Here is a 22,803-nt window from a genome sequence, read left to right on the forward strand (position 1 = left end):
GTTGACCTAAATTGGGAGGATCTTTGTGAGCCCCAGGCCAGCCTAGGTTGACACAGCTAACTCCAACTTAAAAGAGTCAAAGAAGTTCTTAGAAATACAACTGTATTAACTTATAGAATTTTTTAAAATAATTTTTATTATTTTGAGAATTTTTGTGCAATGTATTTTGGTCACCCCTTGACTTCTCCCAGATTCATCCTCCTTCTCCAACCCACCTATCTGCCCACCTTTAAAGCCACCAAGTATTATTTGTACTGCCCGTATGCTCTTGTATGTGTGGACTTTGCTGAAGGGAGTTTACCAGGGGTTTCACCCTTAAAGCTAACTCTCCATCTCCTAGGCAGCTATCAATTGCCAATAGCTCCTCTGCTAGAGGTGGGGGCTTCATGTTCAACTCACCTGTCCATGCTGAAATTTTGTCTGGTCTGAGCTTGGGGAGGTCTTGTTCATGCTTTGTCAACTGCTGTGAATTCTTGTAACCAATTGCCCTGCTGTGTCCAGACAACAGTAGTTATCTACTACCTCTGGCTCTTAAAAATACCCCATCCCCTCTTCCACAAGGATCCTTGAGCTAGCATTCTTCAGTCTTTTTTTCTCTATACATTGATCAATTGAAGGTCTTTATGTTAATCACCATATACCGCACAAAGAAGCTTCTCAGATGAAGGTCCACAGATGCAGTAATCTCTGGGTACAATGACAAGTCATTAGAGTTTAATAGTGTGTCTGCTTAGCTGTATGATAGCAGTAGTTTCTCCCCTATGGTCTATGACTTGTATAACCACAGGTTCTAGGCCCCTATAATGGTGTTAGATATGAGCTTCAACTTGTGGAGTGGGACTTCAGTTCAATCAGAAAATGATTGATTGCTTCCATAATATTTGTGATACTATTGCACTAGTGAGCATGTCTTGTCATTGTTGTGGCTCCCATGATTCACAGCTGGGTAAAATTGGTGATTGCTTTTTAACTCTAGTAACATGCATAGATCTTCCAACGCTATGAAAGCTAGCCAGTAAGGATGAAGCTTTCAGGTAAGTACCAGCTTTATTTCTCTGTGTTCTATGATTCAAGTATATGGTGTTTTACTGTCGAGTTCTGAAGGGTAATCAAGAGCATTAACAATAGCATGTATGTAATATTTGAGGATCTCATTGGCCAACAACTCCAAAAGAGGTGACCCATTCCTGGCCCTCAGATATGGTCCCACTTACTCATATCTCCAGGGTCAGCTCTACTGTTTTGCCCAGGCAAGGTGCAGGGCCCTCTCTCCCCCTTGTTGTAGGGGGCATTCCAGGAGGGGCGTGGGGTCTGCTCATCTGCTCTCATGTCTTCAGGGCTGGCTCACCTGTATCCCGGACAAGAGTCAGCTCTAGTGTGCTGCCCATACGGGAAGCAGAGGCTGCTTTCTCGGAGCAATGTGGGTCAGGGCTAGCTCTCCTAATCTTGTGACCCAGGGCCAGCTCTCTTACCTGCCACAGGTGGTAATGGGCAAGGGGGAAGGCATCTTTCCCTCACCTATGCCACCACATGGCAGAAGAGGGGGGACAGGGTCAACTCTCATGCCCTCAGGAATGGCTTACCTGTGTTCCTGACCACAGGGTCAGCTCTAGTATGCTTTCCAGATGAGGTGCACACCTATGGTGAGGGATGGGGTCATCTTTTTTTGTGGGGGGGTGAGCGCTCTCCCCTTAGGGGTAGGGCCAGTTGGCCTGCTGCAATATCCAGCAAGGGACAGGACCAACCATCCCAGGGCCAGTGAATGGCAGGGCTGGCTCAGCACAACATGCTTCCCATGATCCCCATGCTAACACAGCCATAGACATCACCATGGACCTAGATGCCACCATGGCCTAGGTGGTAGCACGGCCCCTCAGATCAACCCCCGCACACTCCCCAACAGCATGGCCCCCAGGCAGCAACATGGTCCTACGTGCTCAGCCTTCCTCTTAATATGAGATGAAGAGTTGTAGCAGAATGGGTAAGTTTCCAGAGACAAGATCAGGGAACAGCTAGAAAAGAGGCTTTCTAAGTAAAATGTGAGTAGAGTGATCATGTCTCTCAGTTTATCTCACACAGATCATTTTAAAAGTCACAGCCATAGTAGTATTATCTAGTACAGTGTCCTGCCATGATGATAATGGACTAAACCTCTGAACTGTAAGCTGCCTCAATTAAATGTTTTCCATTATAGGATTTGCTGTGGTCACGGTGTCTCTTGACAGCAATAGAAACCCTAAAGACACTACCACTATAGGATTCTTTCACTAGATTAAAAAAATGAAGGCTAGACGGGGTACAGTGGTATACAACCTTAATTCCAGCACTTTAGAGGCAGAGGCAGGTGGATCTCTGAGTTTGAGGCCAACTTGGTCTATAGAGCAAGTTCTAGGACAATCATGGCTACACAGAGAAACCCTGTCTTTTAAAAAAAAATGGAAGTCATACCCAGAGATCAAGCAGTATTATAGTAGTATTAATATCCCCCCTTCCCTTTTACTTGACAATTTCATACATGTATGTACATATGCATGGCAAACTTCTCCCTACCACTCCAGGACATGCTCCAGCACATCCCTTTCACACTTTCATGTCTTGTTTTTTTCCCTTCCTGTAAACCACTGAGTCTAATTAGTACTGCCTCCTGGAATAGTAACTGGTCTTGTTGGCTTGATCTTGTGTGAGAGTAGCCTTAATTGCAGTGAGTTCATTAGTCAGCAGTCCTGTCATGTCCAGGAAACATTTCACAGTACTCCTCCCCATTTTCTGACTTACATTCTTTCTTTGGTGTTCCTGAGCCTTGAGAAGGGAGTATTATGTAGATATCCCATTTAGGGCCCAGCATTTGGACTTGTTTATGAGTCTTTGCATTAACTGCTGTGCACTACAGTTGCAATGCAGAGGAAGGGACAAATCTTTTTTTATTACATTTTTAATTTAGCTTACAAAGTAGTGGGTTCCCAAGACTGGAGAGATGGCTCATGGATTAAGAGCACTGACTGCTCTTTCAGATGACTTGTGTTCGAGTCCCAGCACCCACATAGCGGAAAAACAATAAACCATAATTCCAGTTCCAGAGGCTCTCATGCCCTCTTCTAGCCTCTTATGGCACCAGGCATACACACATGCATACAAAACATCCATATACATAAAATAAAAATAAATCTTTAAGAATTGTGGTGGTTTGAGTAAGAATGACCTCCATAGGCTCATAAATTTGAATGCTTTGTCTCTGGGGAGTAGAACAGTTTGAAAGGATTAGGAAGATTAGGAAGGGCTGGAGAGAGATGACTCAGCAGTTAAGAGCACTGACTGACTGACTGACTGACTGACTGACTGCTTTTCCAGAGGTCCTGAGTTCAATTTCCGACAACCACATGATAGCTCACAACCATCTGTAATAAGATCTGGTGCCCCCTTCTGACATACAGGTATACATGCATAGCACTCTTACATAAATAAAAATTAAATATAAAAATTAAATAAATTTTTAAATAAGATTAGGAGGTGTGGCCTTGTTGGTTTCAAAAGCCCAAGCCAGGCCCAATGGCTTTCTTTCTCTGCCTGTGATCAGGATTACTAGATGCTGGCCTCAGTTACTTCTTCAGCATACTGCCGTGCTTTCTGCCATGATGATAGTGGACTAACTAAGCCTGTAAGCAAGCCCCCAATGAAATGCTTTCTTTTATAAAAGTTGTCTTGGTCATGGTGTCTTTTCACAGCAATAGAACAGTGACTAAGACAAGAAATATCTTACAAAGTAGTAGGTTTCTAGAGTTTATCATACATCCTTAACTTTGGTTACCCCTCCCCATACCTTCCACTCCCCTATTCCACCCATATCCTCACTTATACTTTTTTAGTATTTCCCTCCAACTTTGATATCACATGTGTTCTGCTGTCATACCTTTACCTCTTACAGCCCCTTTCCCTCCCCTCTATTAAGCCCTTTCTATCCCTTTCTAGTGTCCTCTGCAAACACTCCAAATTAGACATTCAAATCTAAAAATTTGAAGCTAGGATACACACATGAAAGAGAAGATGCAGCATTTGTCTTTCTAGGCTTGGGTTATCTCACTTAGTCTATTTTCCCGAAAATTTTATACTTAATGCTTTTATTTCTAGCTGAATAAAATTCATATAAAATTCAGCGCGCGCGCACGCGCGCGCGCACACACACACACACACACACACACCACATTTTCACTATCTGTTCATCAGTTGATGGACATCTAGGCCGATTCCATTTCATAACTATTGTGAACAGAGCTACAGTGAACATGGGTGTGCAATGATTCACTATAGAAAGATAGGGAGTCCTTTGAGTATATGCCTAACAACAGTAGAGGTAGATCATGGTTCTGTTTTTAGCTTTTTGAGACACTTCCACACTGGTTTTTATGTTGCTATACCCTTTTACATGCCCACCAACAACACATAAGTACTCCCCTTCCCCCCACATCCTCGCTGGCATTTGTTTGATTTCTTGATGATAGTCATTCTGACTAGAGTTAAATGGAATTTCAAAGTAGTTTTAATTTGTGTTTCCCTGGTAGCTAATGATATTGAACATTTTAAAAAATACTTATTAGATGGTGGGCATGGTGGCACACACTTGTAATCCTAGCACTTGGGAGGCAGAGACAGGTTCAACTTTTTGAGTTTGAGCTTTGTCTGCAAGCAAGTTTCAGGCCAGCCAGGACTACACAGTGAGACTCTATCTCAAAAATCAAACAAAAACAAACAGAAATAATATAAAAACACAAAAAAAAATGTTTATTAGCCATTTGTATTTCTTCTTTGTGATCTCCATTCAGTTCTATGGCCTATTTTTTGATTGGGTTGTTTTCTTGATGTTTTGTTTCTTGAATTCTTTGTACTGAATATTTAATCTTCTATCAGATACATAGCTGACATTCTCTAGACTGACTCTTAAGTGAGAGTTTCCTTTAATAAACAAAAGCTGCTGAGTTTTAGGCAGTCTTCCCCCACCCCCACTCGAGACAGGGTTTCTCTGTGGTGTTTTGGTGCCTGTTTTGGATCTCGCTTTGTAGACCAGGCTGGCCTCCAACTCACATAGATCTGCCTGGCTGGAAGTCTTAATTGTTGATTGACCTTACTTCTTGAGCAATCACAGTCCTATCCTGAAAACCCTTAGTTAAAGTGTACTCCATGCTTTTCCTCTTTTTTTTTTTTTGGTTTTTTCGAGACAGGGTTTCTCTGTGTAGCTTTGCGCCTTTCCTAGAACTCACTCGGTAGTCCAAGCTGGCCTCGAACTCACAATGATCCACCTGGCTCTACCTCCTGAGTGCTGGGATTAAAGGCGTGCGCCACCACCGCCCGGCGCTTTTCCTCTTTTTAAGATCACACTTTTGATCTTAAGTTGAGGTCCTTGATACATTTGGAGTTGATTTTGTGCAGGGTGAGAGGTTGAGATTTAATTCTACATGTATGTATCCAGTTTTCTCTGTGCTATTTGTTGAAGATGCTGTCTTTTCTCCAGTGTGTATTTTTGGCATCTTCATAAAAAATCAGGTGCCTATTGGTTGTGTGGCCTTGTATCTGGCCTCTATATAATGTTTTGTTGATCAGCATGTCTTTTTATTACTGTGGTTCTGTAGTATGGTGAGATCAGGTGTGGTGATACATTTGCTGTATCATTTTTTTTGTGTAGGGTTGCTTTGCCTCTCCAGAATCTTTCGTGATTCCACATGAATTTAAAGATTGCTCTGTTTCTGAAGAATGTCACTGGAATTTTTATTGGAATTGCAGTCAGTCTGTAGGTTTCTTTCAGTAAGCCATTTTCACAATATTTTGATTTTTTTTTTCTTCTAGTTCATGAGCATGGGATATGGTTCCATCTTCTGGTTCTTCCTCAATTTCTTCAGTGTTTTATGCTTTTCTCTCTCTCTCTCTCTCTCTCTCTCTCTCTCTCTCTCTCTCTCTCTCTCGTTGTGTGTGTGTGTGTGTGTGTGTGTGTGTGTTATATGACATTCATATCCTTGGTTAGGTTTATATAACAAGTTCTTTGTTTGGGATCGTTTTATTTTGTTTTGTTATTAGTTTGTTTTTCAATACAGGGTTTCTTTGTGTAGTCCTGGCTTTCCTGGAACTCCCTTTGTAGACCAGACTGGCCTTGAACTCACAGAGATCTTCCTGCTTCTGCTTCCAAGTGCTAGGATTAAAGGTGTGTGCCACCATGCTTGGCTAACAAGTTATTTTTTAAAGGTTATTGTGAATTAGGTTATTTGCCTTTGACTTTTCCAGTTTGTCATTGGTATCTAGGAAGGCTAATGATTTTGTGTGTTGATTTTGTATATTGCCACTTTACTACAAGTATTTGATAGTTCTAAGTTTTCTGGTGGAATCTTTAGGATCTTATATAGAACCTTACCATCTGCAGATAGAGCTGCTTTGACCTCTTCCTTCCCTGTGTTGTCCCCTTTATGTCCTTGTCTTACTGCTCTAGCTGAAACTGCTAACACTGTATTGAACAAGAACAAAGCAGCAGGTGAACATCCTTTTCTTGTTCCTGATTTCAGTGGAAATTCATGGGTTTCCCCCTATTTAACAATGTTGGCTATAGGTTTGTTATAGCTTGCCTTTATTATGCTGAGCTATGTTCTTTCTACTCTGAGTTTCTTTTTTTTTTTTTTTTTTTGAGGCAGAGTTTCTCTGTGTAGCTCTAGCTGACGTGGATCTCACTCTGTAGCCCAGGCTGGCCTCAAACTCTGAGATCTGCCTGCCTCTGCCTCCCAAGTGCTGGGATTAAAGATATGTGCTATCACTGCTCCACTTACTCTGAGTTTCATTAGGACTGTTAACATGAAGGGATGTTGAATGTTGTCAAATGCCTTTTCTTTATCCATTGAGATGACTAGGCGATTTTTGTCCTTGAGTCCGTTTATGTGATTTATAACATTCATTGATTTACCCATATTTGAGCATCTCCAGAAAACTCAGCCTGATGTTTTCTTGCAGTCTGTTTGTGGTGTGTGTGTGTGTGTGTTCATTCATGCATGTGCATATCAGGACACACATGCGGAGATCAGAGGACAACTGCATGAGTCATTTCTCTTTCTACCTTGTGGGTCTTGGAAATTGCACTCAGGTCATCAGGTTTGCTGGCCATCTCACTGACCCCAGGTATGTGTGGCTTAAAAGGAAAAATTTTATTTTTGTAATAAAAACATGAGTTAATTTAAAAATATAGCCTTAGCTTGGGGGAAGGGTGGGCATAGGTAGCAGGAGGGCAGCGTTTGGGGTGGGACAGCTCTAGTGTGGGTCCGTTCTTGCTCAGCCTGTACAGTGATGAGACACAGATTTGACACACAGAGATGGGAGCAAGCAGGGTATCTACAGCCAGACAGGAATAATGTAGATGGATGGATGAACCAGCAACAGCTTTAAAAGATCCTCCAAAGGAAGGAGTCCCTCCCACAGAGACATCCCTCCAGGGCCTTTGTCTAAGTACACTCAGAGAATGCTGCAGAAGGCTGGGACCAGACATTGCCTGGGTTAACAGCACTGTCTTAACTGGCTCAGACTGCCAGGATCAGTTCCAGGTTGGGATGTTTCCTATTACCTGCTTGCTTTTCCTTGCAACAAGGGAGAGAATAGGCAAATGGAATGCTGCCAGCCAGCCTGGTAGAGGTGGAAGCAGCTTTGACCCTTATGAGAAAGGAGACATTAGGAAAAGATTGATATGGGAGGAAACATTGGGAAAGAGGAAATGACAGAAGCTCAGAAAGTTGAATTGTGGGCTGGAGAGATGGCTCAGAGGTTAAGAGCACTGGCTGTTCATCCCGAGGTTCTGAGTTCAATTCCCAGCAACCACATGGTGGCTCACAACCATCTGTAATGAGATCTGGTACCCTCTTCTGGCCATGCAGACACAGCACTGTATACATAGTAAATAAAAAAAAAAAGCAAGTTGAATTGTGTTGCTGTAGCTGGTAGAGAAGGGAGGGAGGGGGTCATTGAAATAGGTTCTTCATCCTGGGCAGCAGCTCTGAAGAAAGCACAGCAGTTAAAGGTGTCAGTGGTGTTCATAGCTTGCCAGCCATCACCCTGAGGGATCCTGAAAAGACAAATACAGGCAGATGATGTGAGCTCCTGAGTATTGACTACTGATTGAGCATAATGATAATCTGAGATTGTTTCTCTTAAATTGCGATTTGTCAGATACTACTTTGGGAGTGTTTCGTCTGTCTGCTCCTTGAGTTGCAAGAGGGAAAGGAAAAGCTGGGCCCTTGTGTCCGTCCACTTGTGGTTAATGTCTTATCCTTTTGGTGTATAAGGGAACCTGGGTAAAATGGATTATCTAGATCTCACTCTGATATGTGAGTTGTGGGCCAGGCCCTGTGAGCCGTACCTGGAATTGCTTGATAAATTCCACCCACCCTCCCCACCACCCACCACCCACCAACCCCACCCCACCCCACCCCCGCCAAAGTTGTCCCCTTTTTCCTGTGATAAGCTGCTCCAGACAATCCCAGAGCACCAGGTGTTGTTCCCAAGGGTCCGAATATACAGTGTTTTTCTGATGGTTATCCCATTCCTCAGCAGTAAACACTGCTGTGTCAAGGTGCTGCTCAGAGGCCACTTGGAGGGAGCACATAGGTCGTATTTTTATTTACTTATTTTTGTTAGCAGGATTGGGAAGCTTCACGTTGGGCTGCAAAAGCCAGGGCTTGAGCCAGCAGCTGGAGAGAGTCCAGGACTAGAGCGGTTGGGGATTTGAGGTGGAGAGCAGAGGGAGAGGGAGTGGCAGGAGGGCAGAACAGTGCAAGCAAGCAGTCCACATTGCTTTGCAGAGCAGAGCAGACTTCAGTGTGCCAGGGGGCCACCTGGCTACCATTGCCAAGACTGGAGGGGGAGGGCTCTGCCTCACAGCCCTGACTTAACCATACTGCACCGGACTATTCCAAGTAGCTCCTGTGCTGTCTTTCCCTTGGAGGCAAGTCTCCTCCCAGTCGTCCTCTCCTGCTCCTCCCCCGTTCTGTGAGAGATGATGCGGTTCTCTATCGCTAGGCTCTGCCGGCTGATGTCACTGGCAGCGGGAAGCATCAGCAGCCCGATCACATGCTACCTAGTCTGTAATGCAGATAGGATAGGGGTGTGTGTGGGGAGGGGGCTATATGGCAACTATTCTTGTCTGAACGCCCCCAAAAGTACAGAGGCAGCAGCTGCAGCATCCAGCCAGCTTGGATGTCTTGCCCCTGAACCTGGGGGAAACTATTATTGGTGGTATTTATTGTTGATAGTATTGAGGGGAACAACCCTTAACTCTAGGGGTTTGTTTTGCTCTTCTCCTTTCCAAAACAGACTTCCAGGACTCTGAAGAAACAGTTACAAGCAGGATGCTTTTCCCCACCTCTGCGCAAGAATCTCCCCGTGGCCTCCCAGATGCAAATGGCTTGTGCCTTGGCCTGCAATCACTCAGACTGACTGGCTGGGACCGACCCTGGAGCACTCAGGACTCAGACTCCTCAGCCCAGAGCAGCACACAGTCGGGTGAGTGCAAGAGAATAAGGTGACTAGCTGGGGGAGGGGGGAGTGGGGTGGTGAGCTAAGATACCAAAGCAACAGTTGTTCTGTTCCCCTTTGCATCACTCCCCTATATGCGTGCAACACAGAGCTGTTTTGCAAGTGATGGTAGCTGTGAGTGTTGCAAGACAGATAGATGGATGGCTGCTGGTAAAGGCAGATACGGCTTTTCTTACTTGCCCTGACAAATTCCCTGGAGTTATTAGTCTACATCTGAGGTGGCCCTGACAAGGGTCCCCAAGGTTACAGCCTTTTGCAGATATGATCCATCTAAGCCCCTGGTGCCCAGGCCTGTCTTAGAGATGATGAAGCAAAACACTTTTAGGTGGGGGAGGGGACTTAAGAGACTGATGGCTGGATGACCAGATTCTGTTCAGTGGTTTTAAAACTAGAGAGCTATATGTGAAGGTTGGGTAGCCCTGAGTCATAGCAAAGAAGATTAACTGAGCAATTTTATTTGAATTAACATTAGGATTGCATTAACATTAGTTTAAGAGCCTCAGTCCTGGAAAGGGGCTGGCTGGGAGAGGAGGGTAAGATAACTCTCAGATTCAGAGAGAAGGAGATGGTCCTCTCCTCTCCTTCCACCCTGAATTGTCTGTGTGTTAAAGGTAACTAATAGATGAGGGGCCACTCCCCTTTAGGATCCCTTGTCTTCTTGGTGTAGGATTAATGAGAACAAATTACAGGGAATTCTTGACATACCTTTGAACTGCTTCTACTCAGACCTTCCTATTACATGTCTATTTCCTTCTTGTGGTATTTGGGGGAATATTGGCCAGATGAAAACCTTATGATTGTCCAGAAAGAACTGTGAACTTAAATGCTGCACTATTACTCAAAATCAATATATTTTACTTTATATAAGTTGTGTTATAATACAAAAGTATTAGCAGATTCTATAGGAAAAGGGAAAATGGGGGACTAGGGTACCTGTAGTCATTTTGCTGTTGTTGGTAATAGTGGAGTACACTAAGCCTGCTGTCCTTTCAGATAACCTCCCTAGTCTAGGACCAGCAATCCTGACTGCAAGGTACTCTGTGTTGATTTCTGGCCTCCACCCTATTTGGTACAGGTGTTTTTTGTTTGTTTGGTTTGGGGTTTTTGTTGTTGTTGTTGTTGTTGTTGTTTTAGAATGCTTTGCAGAGTCTGGGACTCTTAGTGTCTGTTAGACATTTCGGTGCCCATTTGTTTTGGTAACTGCATTGGGAAAAAGAAATGTGTTTTTTTGTTTTTATTTTTATTTTTTTTATTGGCTTGTGGGTAGGAGCTCTTGAAGGTAAAGTTATCTTGAGTGCTACCTGCCTTTTTTGGAATGGTTGATAACTACTCTGTTCCCTAGGCCAGGAAATGTGTCACTATTGGATGTCCTTTGCTTTGGAGGCCACAGTGCATTCTTTTATCTGTTCTTTAAAACAAGCCTCGTCCTTTCTTTACTCCCACAGGAACTGAGCAAAATAAGAGCTCACACAGGAGATGAGTACCTATGTGTGGTCATCAGTGTCTGATTTGTGCTGGCATCAGATTGGGGTGTGGCCCGTCTTTGGCTCTTGTTTCTCTTAGCTACAAAGTTAGCTTCTGAAATACAGCTTTAGGCCCATAGAAACTTAGATGTGTCCATCTTGAGACTTGGAGAGCGCCCTGTAGCAGCTAAACAGAAGGTGATTGTCTGTTCAGGAATGACCTGACAATGCAGCAGGACCTTGTCTAATGAAGCTGGGTCTAGGCAAAATTCTGTCAGCTTCCCTACCCTCTAAAAACCCTGATCTTACAGCTATTGCTCTGAAAGTGGGAATATTTTTCTTCACTTTCCATCTCAAGCACTTTAGTGATAAATATTGCATGATTTTGTGGATCAGGGAAGGAATGCAGTCTGAACTTCTGAATTTGTAAAGACTTGAGACTGGCCCCAGTGCAATGATCTGGCTGTGAGGGCAAGATTAGCATGGGTATCTCATGGTTTCTGGGGGTAAAAGACACACCCATCCCTCATCTCCATGCTGTGTTTGCCTTTAGGAGCTGTGGTGGTAGCCTTCCCCTTTTCCTAAGCTTTGTGCCTTTGTGGAAAGCCCATATGAGGGTGCAATCTCCTAGAGTAGGATGGAGCCCTCCCACCAGCCAGCTGCAGTGCCAGATCGTGCACCCTTGCCAGTAACGCAGGAACACTCAGCCCACATCCCAGTGCCCACACTGCCTTTCCATCTGAAAACCAACTCACTCAGTTCCTTGAGGAAGGGAGGAGATAGTTCGATAGCTTTAGAAAATCTGAGTTAATACTTGCAAGCAGGCTGGTATCTTATTGTCTCTGTGTGGAACCTGGGTGCAAGCTTATTGCTTAGACTCTGGTTGGTGTTATTTTCTCCAGTAAGTTGTAGCCTGACAACTCACTATCTTTACCACTTTTAAGTATTTGACAGTGCATTGGGCGAGGTTGGAGAGTAGGGCTCTGGATGGAAAACCTTGACTATAAATTCACTTAGTAGAAATTAAACACCAGCTATATGCCAGGAACTGTTTTGGGCACTGAAGGTGCATCAGTGAATAGGATAAAATCATTGCCATTAAGAATCTCTAGGGCTGATCAATTTGCTCAGCAGGTAAAGGCGCATGCCACCAAGCCTGACAACTTGAGCTTGACCCCTGGGACCTACATGGTAGAAGAGAGAGACAACTCCCTAAAGTTGTTTTCTGACCTACACCACATGTACACATGGGCACACACAAAGGAAATAAATGGAATTGGAATTGTTTTTAAAGAAAATCACCATGACTATCAAAGGAAAAGTCCTTGAATGGAAGAATATCATGCCTGTAGAAGCTTCTTCAGTATCCTGGGATAGAGGATGGAGTGACAAATAGCTGCCTTATATCAAATTTTTTATGCTGAGCATATCACATGATTTTAATGCTTGCACAGATGATGGAAAAGACTCACAGAGGTTGCAAAGTACCCAAAGGGACGTACCTGTTGTCAGGCTTGGCATCCCAAACCTGGTGTCTTTTGTTCTAAAACTCTTGTTCTTCCTGTTAAAGAACAGGAACCTTTCTTTCTTGTGGCCAGAACCTTAATATGTTAGACAAGAAGATATAGGTAACCTCATGTAGTGCAGGGGCTGTGTAGCCAGAGGTGATGTGCTCCCTTGATGAAATCTCTTAGTGAGGGCACTCAGCAGACAGTTCCCACTTGCTTTCCACCTTTGGTCTCAGTTCATCAGCTTAACCACCCACTGGATTTGTCTCTCTGCCTTTCCCCTATGACTCTTCTGTGTGCAGCATTACTCAGCAGGAGAGTGAAGGGACTTTTTGAATCTACCTGAGGGACTTGGGGAAAAAAGGACTCTTAATGACCATTTTGTGCAGAAGCCCAGTGGGCAAGTGAGATGTTCAGCTAAGGATGCCAGAGGACATGTCCTGTCTATTCTAATTCCCTTTTAGAAGTCTCATGGGATTAACCTGTTCACTCTCTTTGATTTTTATCTTTGGTTTTTGTCCTGTTAACCAGTTCAATGGAGTATTCCCTGTGCCCTGTCATTTGCAGAGCTCCCCATCGATCCACAGGTTCAGTCAGCCTGGGATAACTTTGGCATCTTTCTCTGCTCTCCTAACCTTTTTCAAACAGTGTTTATGAGGCAGCGTTCAAAATAGGGTTAGGCTTCTATGTGGAATATGGACTTCTTGGACCCACATCTGCTTCAACTCTCTACAAGCAGCCTCAGAACTAAGGGTACATACAGGAAAGAAGACTTCCAGTACACAGCTGTGTCTTAGGCTAGAAATAATGGCTCCTAGTCTAGATATCTCTGTGACTACTCTTACTAGATAAAAAGCATTTGATGATGGTGTCCTGGGCCTAATCCCACTTCCACTGTGAGGTTGAGCTGAGAAGTGTGTCTTGCAAACTACAGACATCCAGTGCCAGTCCCTGCTGCTGTTGCCAGTGCTGCCATCAGATCTGGGCACCTATAGACACTTAGAGAGTGAGGCTTCAGAAAATTCCAACAATGACTCAGCTGAAAATCCAGGGACCTGGCATAGAGAGAAGGGTGAAAGTAGAGAAAGTTAAAAATCAGTCTAAAAATATTACTGCTGATTTAGTCTCTTGTACTCTAAAATGGCATTAATGAGCTGGAGCCTTTTGCCAGAATGGGCTGTAATGGGACAGTCAGGTCACTTGAGGGCATCTGACTTTGGATCACAGTTTCCAGAACCTTGGCTCATTGTATGGCCTGAAAGATCTCAAACCAGCTTAATTCAGATTTTCTCCTGTTGTTGACATTGATTCTTACCCATTTGCTTTATCAGCTGTACATTTTCCTCTATATGTATTTGTGTGTACACATTCTTTGTAACCATTAAAAATAAAAGTGAGTTTAGCTAGATTTCTCTATATCAAAACAGTAATGAACTTTGAGTGGTTTAAAACAAATGTATTCACTTATTAAACTATTGTTTTTATATTCCAGATTTGTCCTTTGGCCATTGATACAGTAATGTCTTTGTGTGTGTGTGTGACCTTATATACCTTTAATGACTGAGCCACCTCTCCAGCCCCAGGAATGTCTTTTGTAGCAACTGTTTTGCCTTTTTTAAAACATGTATCTGCCTGAAGCAGTAGGCCTTAGCTCCCTTTGTTTCTGTTCATTGTGAGCTTTTACAACATGCAGCTAGTTCTGGCCATCACTTTCCTAAAAGTATTATATTACATGTCATTCTTTTTATATTTATTGTTCATGGTACTATGTTTCTCTGCCTCTCTGACTGTCCCTCTACTCCCAGGTGGTGTCTAAGGTGCATTTTAATGAGTTCTGACAATGGCTATAACTAAGTTTTGAGACCTCTCTTTTAGGTCCCCTGCACTTTCTGGTAGGTGAGATTGCTCATCTGTGGTTGATCTTAAATGATTTGAATAAAAGGGAGATGTGCCAAGAACATGAAAAAAGGGAGACATGAGGTCCTGACAATGCTTTATAATGTAGCTAGTGAATTATGCACTTCAGAAGATGGAGCTTGGAGTCAGAAAGAGTCAGACTTGGCTCTGCTACTGCATGCATGTCGCTAACCTCAAAACTAGTTTTCTTTGTTAGAATTTAGGGAAAGATTCCTATCTACCCAGAGTACTTCTGACATGTGTTTGATGTTTAGTACATGGAGAAGTTGCTATTAGTAGGAACTTGACTGAACTTTGTCCAGATCATAAAATAGATGACTGACCATCTCTTGAGAAAGTGGAGTTCACTAGTGTGGGTTGTTATGCCATTTTCTATTTAGATAGGCTTGTTGCCATAGTGGAGGATTTCGGTGTTGGTGTTGGTGTTGTTTGAGACAGGGTCTCACTATGTAGCTTTGACTGGCTTAGAGCTTGCTTGTAGACAAGTCTGTCCTGGAACGCAGAGAGAGCTGCCTGCTTGGCCCCCAAGTACTGGGATTAAAGGAGTAGGCCACCAAGCCAGGCCTCATAGTAGAGGATTTCTATAGATAACAGTTCCTGTTCATACATTAATTTGGAAGAGCCCCAAGATACTAATGGTTTGTATATCAGCTGAGGTAGATAGAATCTGTTGCTGGTAAAATGTGAATATAAACTGGAGTGAATGAGTAAAGTCACCTATAGTGGCTACCATGTTGATTTTTAGCTCTCTCCAATCCATTTAAAAAAACAAAAACAAAAGTACTTTGGGTAAAAGGCATAGTTCCCATAGCCCATTCTTATCCTTCTTAGTGTCCCTAGATATGATCCCATTAGTCTAGTCATTCTCTTTCTCTTGGGCATTTTGTTTTATTTTTATTCTTATGTGCATTGGTATTTTTCCTGCATGTATGTCTGTGTGAAGGTGTCAGATCCCCTGGAACTGGAGTTACAGAGAGTTGTGAGCTGCCATGTGGGTCCTGGGAATTGAACCAGTCAATGCTCAATGCTCTTAACTGCTGAGATATCTCTCTAGCCCCGCTTTTTCTTTTCTTTTCTTTTTCTTTTTCTTTTTTTTTTTTGCATATTGCTTTGTGCTATGTGATGATGCAAAAACACAAGTCTCACCTCAAAGGAAATAGAAGTATTTTATTTTAGAGCCCAGTATGAATGACCTGGGAATGCAAATTCAGGTTACCCAAAATACCATGTTCAAATGTGGTAACATTTTGATGAAATTTTTATAGCAACAAAACAAAAGACAGTCATATATTAAGGCACTTTAAAAATACACCAGTGATAGCCAGTTGTAGTGATATATGCCTTTAAACCGAGTACTTGGGAGTCAGAGACAGGAAGATCACTAGTTTGAGGTCAGCTTGGTATATTTAGAGAGTTTCAGGCCAGCCAGTGCTACATAGTATGAGACCCTGTCTCGAATAAATAAATAAATAAGCAAATAAACAAACTGATTGAAATGCTAAGAGACAGATGACAGCAAAGCCAGGAATTTCTGCTATAGACTTTAGATGTCATTTGATGACATTCTTAGCCTTTGCGGATAGTGGAAGCTAAGGGGCTTTTTTATACAGCCCTGAAAGATTTCTCTTAAGATTGTTTGTGTGAGTGTGTGTGAGTGTGTGTGTGTGTGTGTGTGTGTGTGTGTGTGTGTGTGTGTGTGTGTGTGAGTGTGTGTGTGTGTGTGTGTGAGAGAGAGAGAGAGAGAGAGAGAGAGAGAGAGAGAGAGAGAGAGAGAGAGATCCAATGGGTTCCATTTGGATAGTTTACAGGATATGGGCACCTTGGTTTACCAGTGGTTCCATTGCTGAAGAACATGTCACTCCTCTTTCAGCTGCACATAAATCCTTAGGGGAGGGGTGGATCTGAAGCTTTCAAGATGCTGTTTTGCCAAGTAGAGCCTAGTTATCTTCTCAGCCTCACCTACCTCAGCATCATTCCTCTTTTCCTCCCTATCTACTTGCAAGTACTTCCCCATCTCAGAGTCTTTCAACACCAGGAGAACCAAAATTTTTATCATCATAATTGGCTCTTTTATGACTTTTTAAATTTTTCTTTATTTTATGTGTGCATTTTTCCTGCTTGCATGTCTGTGTATTAATTACATGCATGCCTGGTATCCATGAGGTCAGAAGAAGGTATCAGATGCCCTGGAGCTGGAGTTGCAGATGGTTGTGAGCCACCATAGGGGTGCTGGGAACTGAACCTGGGTCCTCTGCAAGAACAGCCAGTACTTTTAACTGCCAGTTTTAACACAAGTCTTAAAAGGCCTTATTAAATTAAAAAAAAAAAGGCAGAGCCAGATATTGGGATGAAAGCTAAAAGATCAGAGAAACAGCATAAGCCAGCCATTTTTTTTTATTAAGAAAGCTTTTTCATTCATTTTACACACCAGTCAAAGATCCCCCTCTTCCCCCCAACCCACCCCCTTTTCCACCACACAAGAAGGCAAGGCCTCCCATGGGGAGGCACATCCAGTAGAGGCAAGTCCAAGCCCTTCCCCATGCCTCAAGGCTGCACGAGGTGTCCCATCATAGGTAGTGGGCTTCAAAAAGCCCCCTCATGCACCAGGGATGGATTCTGATTCTACAGCCAGGGGGCCCCCCAAGCAGATCAAGCTACACAATTGTCTTGCCATGTAGAGGACCTAGTCCAGTCCCATGCAGGCTCCACAGCCATTGATCCAACTTTCATGAGTTCCCACTAGTTTGATTTGGTTGTCTCTGCAGGTTTCTCCATTATGATCCTGATGCACTTGCTCATAGAATCCCTCCTCTCTCTGTCCTACTGGACTCCTGGAGCTCTGCCTGGTGTTTGGCTGTGGATCTCTGCATCTGCCTCCATCAGTCATTGGAGAAACGTTCTGTGATGACAGTTAGGGTATTCACCAATCTGATCACTGGGGCAAGCAGTTCAGTTCAGGCACCCTCTCCACTATTTCTAGTAGTCCCAGCTGGGGTCATCCTTGGGGATTCCTGGCAACTTCCCTAGTACTGGGTTTCTCTCTATCCTAATATCTTCCTCCATCATGGTATCTCTTTCATTGCTTTCCCACTCCCTCCCAGTTCCAGCTAAACCATCCCATTCCCTTATGTTCTCATCCCCTATCCCCTACTCTCCATTGCCCATACTTTATCCCCAGTTCACTCATGGAGATCTCATCTATTTCCCCTTCCCAGGGTGATCCATGCATCCCTCTTTGGGTCTTCCTTGTTAGCTAGCTTCTCTGGAGTTGTGAGTTGTTGTCTGGTTATCCTTTGCTTTACTTGTAGTATCCACTTATGAGTGGATACATACCATGTTTGTCCTTCTGAGTCTGGGATACCTCACTCAGGATGATATTTTCTAGTTCCATCCATTTGCCTACAAATTTCATGGTGTCATTGTTTTCTCTGTTGAGTAGTACTCCATTGTGTATATGTACCACATTTTCTTAATCCATTCTTCAGTTGAGGGGCATCTAGGTTGTTTCCAGATTCTTGCTATTACAAATAATCCAGCCACATTCTTAACCTCTACGAAATCCTCAGCCTTAAGAGCCTGAGTTCCTGTTTCCTCACGCCTTATGTACCTTTTCTGTGTCCTGTCATATTACTTCCTCGAATTAAAGATGTATGTCCTTCCCAAGCAGACATGGAATCTCAAGTGCTGGGATTAAAGGTTTGTGCCACGACTGCCTGGTTCTGTTTCCAGTGTGGCCTTGAACTCACAGAGATCAGGATGGCTCTCTGCCTCTGGAGTGATAGGATTAAGAGTATGTGCCACAACTGTCTGACCTCTATGTCTAATCTAGTGGCTGGTTCTGCCCTCTGATCCTCAGATAAGTTTATTAGAGTACACAATATATTAGGGCACACAGTATATCACCATAGCCAGTCATCTTCCCAACCCCTCTTTTTTTTTTTTTTTTTTTTTTTTTTTTTTTTGGTCACCTCATTGTTGACTACCCTAAGCTTGTTTTTGTAAAATGTGAAAAAGGAAGTGGCCCTCTAGGGCAGCAGTTCTCAACCTCTGTGTTACAACCCCTTTGGAGGTTAAACGATCCTTTCACGGGGTCACCTAAGACCACCAGAAAACACAGATATTTACTTTACAGTTCATAACAGTAGCAAAACTACAGTTATGAAGTAACAACAAAACTAATTTTATGGTTGGGGGTCAGCACAACATGAGGAACTGTTTTAAAGGGTCGCAGTATTAGGGAGATTGAGAACCACTGCTCTAGGGCATCGATACCATTTCAATAACTGGTAGAAAGAATGATCTGTAAGTTTAACAATACTGTTTTGCTGGGCTTTGCAAGACCAGGGAAACCGCTAAAATCTGCTTGTCTCTTGCCATTTTGAAGCATAGACTCAGGAGCTTGGATTATTTTTCAATTATTTTAGACAGGGATTTGATAATACATGGATTACTTGAGGAATTTATCAAGGATTTTTTGTGATAGGTGTCAGAATCTAAGCATTTTGAGACATTTAGTTTCAGTATGCAGTTAAGTGCTAGTACTTGAAAACTACTTTGAAAGGCCTAGGGTAAAAGAATGTTTCCTTGAAAAGCAAAATAATAAACTAACTCCTTTGTGGATTTATGTTTGGCTCCCTGAGTACCATAGAAGCTACACATCCTAAAATAAAAAAGACTGACTATAGACTGGTGAGATGTCTCAGTGGGTAAAGGCACTTGCCACCTAAGCCCAGTGTCCTGAAATCGATCCTTGGAATCCACATAAAAGTGGAAGAAGAGGACCAGCTCCACAAAGTTGTTCTTAGACATCATGGCATGTGTACCCACACATGCATCATACACATGCATACATTACCATTCGTCACATCATGCCATGTGTACCCACACATGCAACACACGCACACACCATTTGCCACATCATGGCATGTGCACGCACACATACATCACACACACACACACACACACACACACACATATACTACCAATAACAGTAACAACAGTAGTATTAAAAGACTGATTGTGCCTGGTATTGGTTAAGATGTGAAGGGACTTGTCATTGCTGATGGGATTTTAAATTTAAACATTTTTACCACTATAGAATAATAATTGGATAAATACATCTACAATATTTCCTACATTTAGGAAATAAAAGGCTAAGAACACACACCCTTACTATGTCTCTATCTGGACAAAAACAAAAGTCATATGCCTACGGATAATGAGCTGGCCCAATCTCATAATAATAGCTGTCTTGAACCTTGTGTGTATGTTCTGTCACAACTGACAGTTGTCTAGTACCCCCACGTGATGCCTTAGCTTTGATTCCAGACTTGGAGAGGTTCATTCCTGCCAGTTGGAAGTCTGGGAAGAAACCAGCTCTGGATGGCCTGTTTTCACTTGGTTGCTGGTCAGAGCTGAAGTAGGGAGCAGTTATACTCACTCTTTATTGAGCACTTATGTTGTTTGGGTTCATCTTGAGAGATGGATGATGCATTGATTTGAGTGAGATATCCCCTAAGTCTCTGGTATTTGAGTTGGTTTTGAATACCCTGATTTGGCTGCTTGAGGAGGATTAGGATGTGCGACCTTGCTGGAGGAAGTATGTCACTTGGGTGGGCTTTGAGGTTTCCAAAGACTCTCTCCATTTAGTTCTCTGCCTGTTGCTTGTGATTTGAGGTCTCGGTTGCTCCTCTAGCTGTCTGCTGTGTGCTCCCTCTGCTCTGTCATGTGGACTCACTAAGATGTAGTCTTTATTCTTCAGATGACTAAAATGTCCAATTAAAGCTTCTATTTTAACATTGATGAGTCCAAAACTTCATAGTGAAGCCCTTTTATTCTTTGTCCTTGTGGATGAAGGATGTACTTCTCTCAGATCCCTCATTACTTTTCCTTCCTTTCTTTTTCTCCTCCCTCCCCCTCTCCTACCTCTCTCCCCTCCCTCCTCCCTTTCTTTCTCTTTTTGAGACAGTACCCAGGCTGTCCTAGAGCTTACAGGTGTGTTGTACCACATCAGGCTTTTATTCTTTCTGATGTTAGGTATTTGTTTATTGTGTGTTGGAGATTTTTGCTTAGCACTTTCCATCTGCTGTCTGATTATTGAATCCGGCAAGCAGTGTAGTGAAATAGTTGGTATTTCACCCAAGATGCCAGTGAGAAGATAGAAGCCTCCAGGTGAGCTTCTCATAGTTAGAACCATCTGAAGGAAGTTTCAGACCAGGGTTTTCATATCAGATTTGTTCCTTCAGATAGTAAAATTTATGAAATCATTCGGCTTCCATCCTAAATATTTGAATTTTGGGGCTGCATAGAAAATTTGTACACATTAGAAGTTTTCAGAAGAGAACTTCTCAGATGAGACATGCTTATGCTATATTAGTCTGGTGTGTTGCATGTAATTCTGTGTTTTAGCAAAATGTTACTAGAAAAGTGGGAATCTAATAAACACACTGCTAGCCAGTAAAGGGATATGGTTTTGACTTCTTAATTGTACTGTGGGTGTATCCAGACATTAGCAGCAGCTGTAACCAGGGTCCCCAGTGGCAAAGTCCCAGATGATAGCACTCCTCCTTAAGCCTGGTGGCAGAGAGAGGACAGTTCTGCTGCTACTTTAGTAGCAGGAGCTCTGGTGTTCAGTCATCCTGTAACTTCTAATGAGGACTGGGTGGTCAGGTCTCCCAAGCCATCAGTTATCTCTACATTATGTTCTGTGTTTCTGAAATGCTCTCAGCCGTTGATCCTGCCGGGGGTGACTATGGGAGAAAAGAAAAGGGCTCTTGTCTGGAAAGAAAATTAAGAGGTCATGAGCATTCCTTTTCTTCTTTTCTTTTTTTTTCTCTTTCTCTCTTTCTCTTTTTTTGTCATCCTAGTATTAAGCATGCTCCAAAATCCACTGGGAAATGTCCTAGGAAAAACCCCCTTGAGCTTCCTGTCTCTGGATCCCCTTGGGTCTGACTTGGACAAGTTCCCAGCACCCTCAGTTAGAGGATCTCGCCTGGACACTCGGCCCATCCTGGACTCCCGTTCTAGCAGCCCCTCTGACTCAGACACGAGTGGCTTCAGCTCTGGATCAGATCATCTCTCAGATTTGATTGTATGTAACATCATACAGGAATGGGGGGTGTGGAGGTGGAGTTGTCTGTGTGTGTCCTAAGGGGAAAATGCTGCAGCGTCTGTCTTAGACCTTGAAACAGGGTACCTGTCCACCAGGGATGCAGGCAAGCAAGATCATCATCAGGCACCCTCTTTATAGCCATTCATCCTTAGCAAACTCAAGGGCATTTTGAATGTCTGTGAGCAATACATTTTAGGACTTGATACTCAAGAGCTGCTAGAAAACAGTTGATTTCAAAGTAAACATAAGCATCTTGGCAGTGTTCTGTTTCTTGAAAGTACATGGATGTTTTCTTTTTAGCCTTTAAACAGTATTACTTACATACTTCTGTGTATAATATCCCCAAGTTTACAAGTGGTATTTTAATAAATTACCTTAATAATTCATAATTAATAATTAACACTGGAATTCTAATCAAGATTTGACTCCAGCCCCTATACTTTTGCACTGACCCCTGCCAATTCACAGTCTGAAACTATCATCAAATTTATCTCTCTCATGTTCTTACCTACAGCCATGTGGGACATGTGCAGTCTCCATGCTAATTAGTTAGGAAATGGGTTAGAGTAGGTGGGGAGGATGGTATAAATGGTATATAGAGAATGGCATAGACAGTATAGTTGGAGGGTAGAAGTAATTACATGTGAGTCTTCAGGGGGAAGAGGCAATGAGACAATTTTCTGAAATAAGATTCAATTTAAGGTGCCATCTCAACCTTGCTTTTCTGTTACCAATGCCCTAAACTAAATGTTTAACGAATAAGAAGGCTCATTTCTCATCTTCTTATCTCTGTAGTTTTCCATTCATGGCTTTTAGAACCCACCCTATCTTCTTTTTCCATCCTTCCTGGATTATGAAAGCTGGTGTTAGAATTCCCATTGCCCATTCATTTAACCTGTTCAGACTAGTTTCTAGAAAGACAGCTACAGTCAGGTCCTTCACATCTCTGGACTTGAGGTTACACCCTTTAAGATGGGTTTACGTGAGGTGCTTGTTCTGTTTCATTACTCAGCTAGAACTTACCTTGGGAATTTACCTAATGACTGACAAATACAACTCTGATACCCACCTAAGAATTAATTTGGAAAGAGACAAAGCTAACACAAAAGATTCTATCAACAAATTTTAATGATATATCCTTTTGACACTTAGAATTTCAGGATTTAATACAAATATATAGTGTAATATGTTCAAATGCATTTCTAATAGAGTATAGAGCCATCAGAGAAAAAATTAGCCATAGGGAACTGGATCA

General features: G+C 42.8%; 1 protein-coding gene across 8 annotated transcripts in view; it reads left to right on the forward strand.

Annotated features, from left to right (window-relative positions):
* Positions 1 to 22,803, forward strand: part of Cpeb1 (cytoplasmic polyadenylation element binding protein 1) — a 98,125-nt gene that overhangs the window by 61,694 nt on the left and 13,628 nt on the right. For 6 of the 8 annotated variants that reach the window (XM_037197865.1, XM_037197876.1, XM_037197874.1 and 3 more), the window contains exons 3-4: positions 9,328 to 9,516; positions 21,304 to 21,527. In XM_037197865.1, coding sequence (XP_037053760.1) covers positions 9,363 to 9,516; positions 21,304 to 21,527 — 378 coding nt within the window. In that variant the 5' untranslated portion in view covers positions 9,328 to 9,362. Of the gene's footprint in view, positions 1 to 8,548; positions 9,095 to 9,327; positions 9,517 to 21,303; positions 21,528 to 22,803 lie in introns of those variants that run through there. The other 2 variants (XM_028873786.2, XM_037197858.1) reach the window with 2 other exon arrangements.

This window comes from Peromyscus leucopus, chromosome 1 (genome assembly GCF_004664715.2).
Source record: "Peromyscus leucopus breed LL Stock chromosome 1, UCI_PerLeu_2.1, whole genome shotgun sequence".
Lineage (NCBI taxonomy): Eukaryota > Metazoa > Chordata > Mammalia > Rodentia > Cricetidae > Peromyscus > Peromyscus leucopus.